Genomic DNA, 9,491 nt, shown 5'->3' on the forward strand with positions numbered 1-9,491 from the left:
CAACGGGCCAACTTTGCTCTCTAATTGGCTCTTCCTCCGACGCCGCGGCGGTGGTTTCCCACCGACTTCCTTTCCTACAGCACAGGCGAGCAGAGGGGGTGAAAGGTCACGAAAATGGCGCTGGCCGCTCATCTGCAATCTCGCTTGCTGCTATGTCGGGCCCTGCCCCGCGGGGCCACCCAACTCCGGACTGTGAATGTAGCCGAGGCGAGGCTACCATTAGCCGGGCTTTGCTACTTCTGCCGCCGCCGCCTTAGCTCGGGAGCGGCCCCACGTCCTCGGAGCACTTGGGCCTCGGTGGCCTCGGCGTTGCCTGCTTGGAGCCCCCGGTGGTCCCTGGTCAGGCCTCTGGGACTCCCCGCAGCCCTCACTTCTTTCCCTGCCTGCCCTCGGCGCAACTACAGCACCGAGGAGCAGCGCCAGAAAACCAAGATGATCATTCTGGGATTCTCCAACCCCATCACCTGGGTTCGGACTCGAATTTACGCCTTCCTTATCTGGGCCTATTTCGACAGAGAGTTCAGCATCGCAGAGTTCTCTCAGGGGGCCAAGCAGGTTTGTTTATTCCCTGGTTGACGGCCGTCCGCCTCTCATCATGCAAAACTGTTTAGCGCTGAGGTTTCTTTATAGGGTCCTAAGTTATCACGTGGGTAGTGGCCCAGACACAGCTCTCTGGGTACTTCTTAAAGTAAGCTTCGGGGTGTCTTTGCATGGTCGCCGAGGAGGAGAGGTTCCATTGAGAGACCAGGGTCAAGTCCTTCAATTACCTTTCTCACTCTCTACAGGTCTTGAATCAGACAGAAATTGATTCAAAACACATTCCTGCCCTTTAAAGATATAGGACCTTACCTTTTTGTGCATGATTTTCCAGATCTGCAAAATGGGGAAGACAATGCCTGGTACATAGTAGGCACTCCATAAGTGTTTGTCGAATGAATTAATGAGTGGATAAGATTATTGTAAAGAATAAATGAGATAACATTTCCAAAGTACTATAATGTGATTTGGGGTAGAAAGGCAGAACTTCCTGCCAGCTTTGTGACAGAGCTCCGTTGCTCCTCTTTCCCCATCATACTGCTTAAAGAATAACCTGGAGATGAGTAAGTTTACTCTTTCAAAGAATTTGCGGAGACTACCTGGTCGCTAAGTGCATAGCACCCTGCACACTGAGAGTAATTAACCTTTGGTGATTCATAGCCCAGACTTTGTCAGTTATGTCCCTCTTTCTGAATGGCTCAGAATACCGTGCCCTATCCTTGCCACATAATGGTCACTCTGGGTCCTGAGATTATTTGCAAATTTTGTGTGCACATGGATTTTTCTAGGATGAAGGGCCATCTATACCTTTCTTTTGACTCTCTTAGAAAGTTTGTCATTTCCAAACATTGCAGAACTATTTATAAGCAATAGGAGTCATAGTCTATTTCTCAGTTCATACCTGCATACACCTTAAAATCACGCCATCAGTGTAATCGTTTTACAATATCGATTGTATACTATTAGTATTTTTACTCCTAATTTGTTTCAGACTATTTCAATAATCATTCATTTATGTTTATTTATGTGACTTTTGTATCAGTTATAAATTAAACGTTTTTAACTTTACTTACTTCTGCTTCCCTGAATCAGCTCTTGACTACTATATGTGTTTATGAGAAAGCAAAGAGTAAAATTGATTAATATGCACTCAGCATCGTAATTAAGGAGTAAACCTCTGTTCATGTCAATTCTCAAAATCTTTTGTCCACACACAGGTAAATTGCTGTGACCCTACTATTCTCCACAATGCCTGCTGATGACATAGGAGCTTGTCCACCTCATAATGTATATATGACTATCAGGTCATTTATATGTCATAAAGAAATGGAAATCATCTCCCCACCATGGGTAGGAATCAGGCCTCAGTCTCTGTTTCCTCTGAACACATAGAGGAGCTTGGAGTATTGTTTGGGTCACTAGCTGATCTTAGTGGTCCTCCAGCTGTTTTTAGCTTCCCTCCTTGCTGTTAGGTAGTATCTCCATCTCTTCATCAGCTAGTCAGTATGCACTTTTCCTTTCTCTTACTCAATTTTTGTGCAGTTAACCATTCTGACTTCCAAAAAGAATGACAGGGATCATCTACGGCAAATATTTAGCAATTCCTAAACCAGTGGTTACTGAACATACTGTTCAGATCAAGCAAATCAGTTCTTCAACACCTAAGATGTATAAGGACATGGCCAAAAAAACCTCTCCCTGCTAACTCTCATGATGCAACTGTACCTTCCCTTGTGTTTGTATAATTCTAGGGTTTGGGAATAATCTGGTGCAACAACATCAGCTACTTTATTTACATGCAATGGGCTCCTCTTCTCTTTTCTCCTTAGTCTAATCACCCAACTATAAGATGTTATCTAGCGTTATGAATATCAATTAGATCATGTTCTTTAAGGTTTCTTTTTTAGTCACAGAATATGAAAACGAAATGACACCTTTTCTAGTCTAATCCTCCTTTACAAGTGACAAAACCAAGTTCCAGGAAGGTGAAACAATGAGGTCAAGGATGCATAGCTAGTAAATGCTGAGGTTCACTGTCCTGTGACCCACTCTACAAGCAGTGTTGATTCTCCAGAGTCACGGGCAATTGAGATGGTTAAATACAATCTAGGCAAGCTTTTGTTCATCACATGAGCCAGGGGAATAGGTGGACTAATGCTGTACAAGCCTTAGATACATAGACCCTGCTTGCCATTGATAAATACCTGTGACATATCTTCCCTATTATTGCCATCAAACCATATACTGTTTGTTTTCTTATATCTTGCTGGTACATTATAGACTTTCCTATGAAAAAGAAGGCTATTTTCAAGAAGCTTCTGGAGGTTAGACACTCCTGTGTCATCAAGGCCTTATCAGGGCAGCCTCCTAATTTACCTTTTAGGATAATTTGCACATGTGTGATCTTCCTTGGATGAATTTCAATGTGATGGTTATGATCTTTGTTTCTTTTGCCCAAATTATCACCCATCTTCTGCACTCGAAGGCTTACCAAAACATATAGTATCTTTGAACCTTGAGTGCCTCTAAAGTGTTTGCAAAGAGTCCTTGAATCCATTTGAACATGTTCATTGTCTCAAAATTGACTTCAACTATTGTATTAGTGCTAGGGCCGCCATAACTAAGTACCACAGACAGAGTGGCTTAAACAACCGAAATTTCAATATCAAAATATCAAAAGGGTTGGTTTCTCCTGAGGCCATTCTCCTTGGCTTGCTGATGGCTGTCTTCTGTGTCCTTGCATGGTCTTTTTCAGGGTGTGTGCCCATGGTGTCTGTTTATGTGTCCACACTTCCTCCTCTTATAAGGACACCAGTCAGATTGGTTTAGGCCACATCCTAACAGCTTCATTTTTAACTTAGTCACCTCTTTAAAGACCCTATCTCCATGTATAGTGACATTCCAAGGTACTGGGGATTAAGACTTCAACATATAAATTGGGAGGGAGGCACATGACAATTATGCAGTATCCACTGTGTAATGTGCCTGTGTATTTCCTTTCTTCTGCCAGTTCTTCAGATTTCAGCTTGGATGTTACTTCTTTTAGAAAGCCCTTTATGGTCCTCCCAAATTAGGTTAAGTGACTCTTATGTTTGCTCCCAAATTACCCTGTTCTTACCCCTGTCATAGTTCTTGAACCTGTCAGTTTACTTGTCTCCCTCCCCCAGTAGATGGAGAGCTCCTTGAAGACAGGTAAGGGTCTTAATTCACAGTTTCATTTCTCATTGCTGGGAATGGAGAGAATTGCAGTTGGGTTTTCCCCCCTTTAAAATAGAATCTCATACTTCAAAGTTGGGATCCACTATTTAGACTGTATAGACGTGTTATCTTTCACTTTCCCAAACCTACCTTATGTCTCTTAAAGAGGTTCAGACTACAACCCAGATCTCCAGACTCCCAATACAGTCTAGACTGGAGTACTTTCCAACTGCTATCTATGCATACTGAAGAGGTGGGTCATATATCAGAGAGATAGTTGTTTACTTCTTCATTATCTTAAAAGAAAATATACAAAAGGATTCTTATTAAGAGATCTGGAGTATACACCACACAGTGTCATTTCCCCGGTCCTGAGAGTAGATACATAATTAGCAATCAGCTCACTCACTACTAAATTATGGGAAGGCCATATAAGAAAAGCCGACCAACTTTGAAGGAGTTGTGCTTAATACTGATATATTAGTATTTGACATTGTTTATCACCTTTACCATAAAATAAGTCTTTGTTATATTTTATCATGTAAGTATGAGCATTGTATGGTACTTTGCATGATATTTTGAAATAATCACCATGCTTCCCCCACTATTTTTTCCAAGGCTTTTGTTCATGTATCCAGATTGCTGTCACAGTGTAAATTTGATCTGTTGGAAGAACTTGTGGCCAAAGAGGTGTAGTATACTTTTAATTTTTCTTTAAAAATAAATGTATTACTCTCTTGCACTAGAATGATATACATTCTCCTTATTTATGCTTAAAAATAGTGTGTATGCCAGCAGCCAAAGTAGGGTTCATGTATCTGTCCTTACAGGTACTTTGGGTCATATCAGAGCATGGAATGACTTCTGCTACTTAAGGCATAAGTTAGTAAACACGATGTCTTTCAGTTGCTTTTACATAGAATATTCTGTTATGAATTATCTAGTTGAGTAATTAGATGCATTTCATCCTTGCTTTTGAGGAAATGCCTGTCAGCCTTGCTTTTGGGGTTGAGTAAATATGGTAGTAAACTTAAAAATAGCTTTAGAAAATTCATTCCATGATAAAAGATCACTTTTTGAAATGTTTTCAAAAATTGAATTAGTGAAATAATGCTTTGTTGTTTTCAAACTTAGGTGTTACAGGTATTGAAAGAAAAGGTTACTTCACTACCTGACAACCATAAAAATGCCCTCGCTGCTGACATAGATGATATTGTATATACATCAACAGGAGACATCTCCATATACTATGATGAGAAAGGTAATACCAGAGCATAGTCAACTTTAAATGATCTTTAATTATCCAGATAAGCTAAAGTAGTAGATAATCACAAAATAGTGGGGTTTTGTCTGTAAAAGGGATATTTATAGAACTCAAAGAAAATGATATACAAATTTTTTAAAGACCTAGCTCTGAAAGAGTTGAGATATGGTAATAGTTTCTTATGCCTTTCTATCTAGAACTTTTTCCTACTACTATTTAATGCACAGGAGAGAAAATCATCACTTACATTGATGAAAACAGTCTGTTTAGGAGGAGCTGCTCCCATGTTTCAAATTGAAAGTATTTGTTTCAGATTTCCTAACTTGAAGGAAAAAAAATTGAGCATTTTAAATTTCCAGCTGCAAGTTATATGGAAGGAATAAGGAAGGAGTAGGAGAAAATCGAAGTAGATAGTATTAGCTAAAGACTGATTTGAAAATAAGATTAACTGTAGAACTTCCAAATTGGATTTTTGGGAGGATAATGAAAAAAGTTGGAAGGAACTTTGGTGGTGATCTGGTTCCTCTCCTTATTCAATGCATACATTTTCCCTATGGCATTCCTGAAAATTCATTGATTTATTTCTTCTACACATATTTGCATATGTATTATGTGCAAGGCACACGGGAATGTAGCCTCTGCTTACACATTACCCAAGGCAGTTCTGATAGGGAACTCGTAATGGTTAGAAAATTTGTTATATGTATGTTAGTTTGAAACATTTGTAAGGGTATTTTTAGTGATTTTAGTGATGTTTTCTTCTCCCCTAATATTTCAAATTGCATCTCAGCACCATGGTCACTAACTGATTTTTACACAAGACGTTGTCAGAATCACTAAGCATAGCAAAGTGCATTAGGGTAGAAATCTTACTTTTTTCTGTTAGTTGGGGTTAAGTTAATTATGTAGCAGCAAAAATGTGTTTTTCCCCCCATCATTTTTGGTTTGACAACAGGAGTCTTTTATAAGATTACTCTAATTTTAGAAAATGCCACAAATTAAAAATAATTCATGTAATACACTTAAAAGGATGTGCTTGATAAACAGTAGCTTTATTACTAAGTTGTAGAGAAGAGGGCAAGTGAGTCATAAACCTTAAGAGAATTTTCTAAAAATAAGAAAGTTTCAATACAGGTATCTTAAGTTACAACACAATAAACACAAAATTTGATCTGTAACAACTGTATAACTATTGCTGTTTTCTGTTTCAGTTTGGATATATGGATGATAGATTATTATGATTTGTATTTGTGTGTTTGTGTATATTTTTTCTCTAAGGAAGGAAGTTTGTTAACATCCTGATGTGCTTTTGGTATCTAACCAGTGCCAACATCCCCAGTGAAACTTTAAGGGGAGCCAACGTATTCCAGGTTAAGTTGGGAGATCAGAATGTTGAAACAAAACAACTTCTTAGTGCAAGCTATGAGTAAGTGTAATTACAATTCATTGTTTCCTTTCTCTAGAAAATGGAAAGTAGTGTGAACGTATGAAAACTAAAGGGAGCTTTAGGAAGAAAAGGATTGAAATTTGACAAGTTATTTATGAAGAGAAAAGATCATAAAGATACACTGGATATGAAACAAAAGTGTTTAGAAAATTAGAAAGAGGTAATATTACTGAATTTAATTAAACTGTTTCAGCTATGTATTGCTGCATAACAAACCACCCCAAAACTCATTGCCTTCAAACAACCTTTTTTTTTGCCTGCTATTTCACTGCTCAGGAATTTTGAAAAGGCTCAGCTATGGGGTTTTCTCTGCGTCACCTGACACCAACTATGGTGGTGGGGTCTGGAGGATTCATTTCCTTGATGGCTTCTTTATTCACATGTGTGGCACCTTGGTGCTCCTTGGCTTCTATACATAACATTTCATTGTCCAGAGTCTCTCTTTGTGGCTTGGGCTTGTGATAGTTTTAGACTAGTCACATCTTTTTCATGGTGGGCGGATTCTAAGGGGCAAAAAATGTAAGCTGCTAGACCAATAAAAGGGCTATGCTCTGAATTAGAATGTCATTTTCACCATAGTCTGCTGGTTGAAGCAGTCACAGGATCTGCACAGTTTAAAGGATGTGGAAGGACTCCACCACTTTATGGGGCAACAAAAAGCAAGGTCATATTGCTGAAGAGTACATGGGCTGGGAGGTGCAGTTGTGGCCATCTTTGGAAAATAAGATCTGCCGTAATTAGCATGTGGACCTTTTATTCACTAGACATTTATTGGTAATCTCCTATGCCGAAGTCCTAGTAGGGGTTTAGATACAAAAGTGAAGGGACACTGCCCTTAAGGAGATATACTATCTACTAGGAAGTTAGCAAACTGTGTAAAAGAGACATTATCTTATATTTTTGTGCTAATAAAATTGGGAAGAGTGAACAACTGTAGCAAGTCAGTGGAGACAATTTAATATCTGTTAAAAAGAGAGCACTATGGGGCCGGCCCGGTGGCGCACTGCTACAGTGCGCCGCTTGGGAGTGTGGCGGCGCTCCCGCCGAGGGTTCGGATCCCACATACAGACCGGCCGCTCACTGGCTGAGCGAGGTGCGGGCGCAACACCGAGGGTTGTGATCCCGTTGCCGGTCCCAGTCCGGTACGGGCGCGACACTGAGGGTTGCGATCCGTTGCCGGTCACGAAGAAAGACAAAAAGGAAAAAAAAAGAGAGAGAGCACTATTATTATATTGCCAAAGTTGTACACATTTGCTTTAAAATAAGAAATCCCAAAAATGACCTAAGAAAGAAAATGTTTTCTATTACACTAAATTAAAAGAAAATTACATCCTCATTTTTTCACTTTTTTTGAAAAAAATGTGTCTTTTGAAAATTTTGCTTTGTTTGTAATTACCCAGATTATTCTATATAAATACTTACCTAATTTAAATCTACTTGTCTCTTTTTTAAGACATTGTTTATGATTAAAGATTATTGTCATAAATACTAAATTTTGTCTCTTCTGATGTTCCTTACTAAGCCACGGGCAGCTCATAAACACTGTTATTTTCTAGATTGAGTTACCATGTATAAACCAAATTCTGTTTTAATCCTAAATTAGTAAAGGTGTTATTTGAAAAACAGTTTTTCCTGTGTGCTAGGTTATATATTTTAAATGCTGTTTGCATCACCAGAGTCCAGTTCATTTCTCTTCATGTTAGGCATGTGTAGTAGCTTGTATTTAATAACAGTAATACCCAAGTTTCTCTCAGGTGCTGGCAGATATTGAATGTAGATCAGTTCATTAAAAATAGTCACTTTGGCTGAGAATGTACTTCAGTTTTTTTGGTATATTTTTGTAATTGGAGTGGTAGGTTTAAACTTTTTTTGTTTTGATTTCGATTTACCATTAACTATTAGTTTGTTGCTAAAAATTGCCTGTAACATACACTTGCAAAATACATAGTTATCCAAAAAGTATTTGGATTCACATAAGATTCACATTATTTGTAATGTTTTCCCTAGATTTCACAGGGAATTTACACAAGGAGTAAAGCCGGACTGGACCATTGCACGGATTGAACACTCAAAGTTATTAGAATAACCTTTCTTGGAAAAATGATCTTGTGGACATTTAGCAATTGCTGTGACAAACTATGGAAGAAAAATTTTTGGATAATTTAATCTTCACTTAATCAAGTCTGTAGATTACTTTTGTATTCTTATGAAATACTACTTTAAGCATATTGACATGATACAATAAAGCATTTTCCACAAATGGTTATTACCTTCTTTAAAGAGGTCAAAGCAAAAAAACTACACCACCACATTGTTGGTGTCATATTCAGTATCAGTTTTGAGTTACATATATAGACACACATACAAACTATAATTTTATAAATATAATAAAGAAGGTATTGAAAAAATTATTTACACATTTCTTAACACTCCTGAAGTATTTTATCTGTGACCAATACATTTATACCATTAATCCAAGTACGTGTAAGATTTATTTTTAAAAATTACTGCTGCTATTTGGTCCTCTTTGGTTACTAGCTTGATGAGAAGGAACAGATAGAATTACAGCAGTTGGTTGCAGCAGAACTAAATGAAGCATACTAAGGTACAAGGAGAAAAAAAATAGAACAGTGCCTCAGCCGCCTGTGGGATAATATCAACTGTTCTAACACACTTGATAGATAATATCAACTGTTCTAACACACTTGGACTGGGGTAGGATAGACAAAACAATGTTAAGAAATAATGGCTGGAAATTTTCCTAATTGATGAATCCAAGAAATTCAACAAACAGGTAACACATTAAAGAAAAATCTCTTCAAGGTACATCATAATGAAATTGTTAAAAACCACAGAAAATTGTAAAAGCAGCTGGAGAAAAAAGATTGCATGCAGAGGAACCAAGATGAGAATGACTATATTTTTTCTTCAAACTATACAAGTTAGAGACCTTGGCATAGCATCTTTTAAGTGCTGAAAGAAAAAAATAATCTATTGACTTGGAATTCTATTTTCAGCAAAAATATCCTTCAAAAATGAACAAAA

At 38.0% G+C, this 9,491-nt stretch overlaps 1 protein-coding gene across 1 annotated transcript; it reads left to right on the top strand.

Moving 5' to 3' along the window:
• Nucleotides 1-114: 114 nt before the first annotated feature.
• LOC103583328 (chromosome unknown open reading frame, human C2orf47) lies at nt 115-8,854 on the top strand. The gene is made up of 5 exons (XM_008564676.1): nt 115-555; nt 4,354-4,425; nt 4,870-4,996; nt 6,278-6,425; nt 8,454-8,854. The coding sequence occupies exons 1-5, from the start codon at nt 115-117 to the stop codon at nt 8,530-8,532; spliced, it is 867 nt and encodes a 288-aa protein (XP_008562898.1). The 3' UTR covers nt 8,533-8,854.
• Nucleotides 8,855-9,491: the final 637 nt, after the last annotated feature.

This window comes from Galeopterus variegatus, unplaced genomic scaffold, assembly GCF_000696425.1.
Source record: "Galeopterus variegatus unplaced genomic scaffold, G_variegatus-3.0.2 Scaffold189, whole genome shotgun sequence".
NCBI classification, from domain to species: domain Eukaryota; kingdom Metazoa; phylum Chordata; class Mammalia; order Dermoptera; family Cynocephalidae; genus Galeopterus; species Galeopterus variegatus.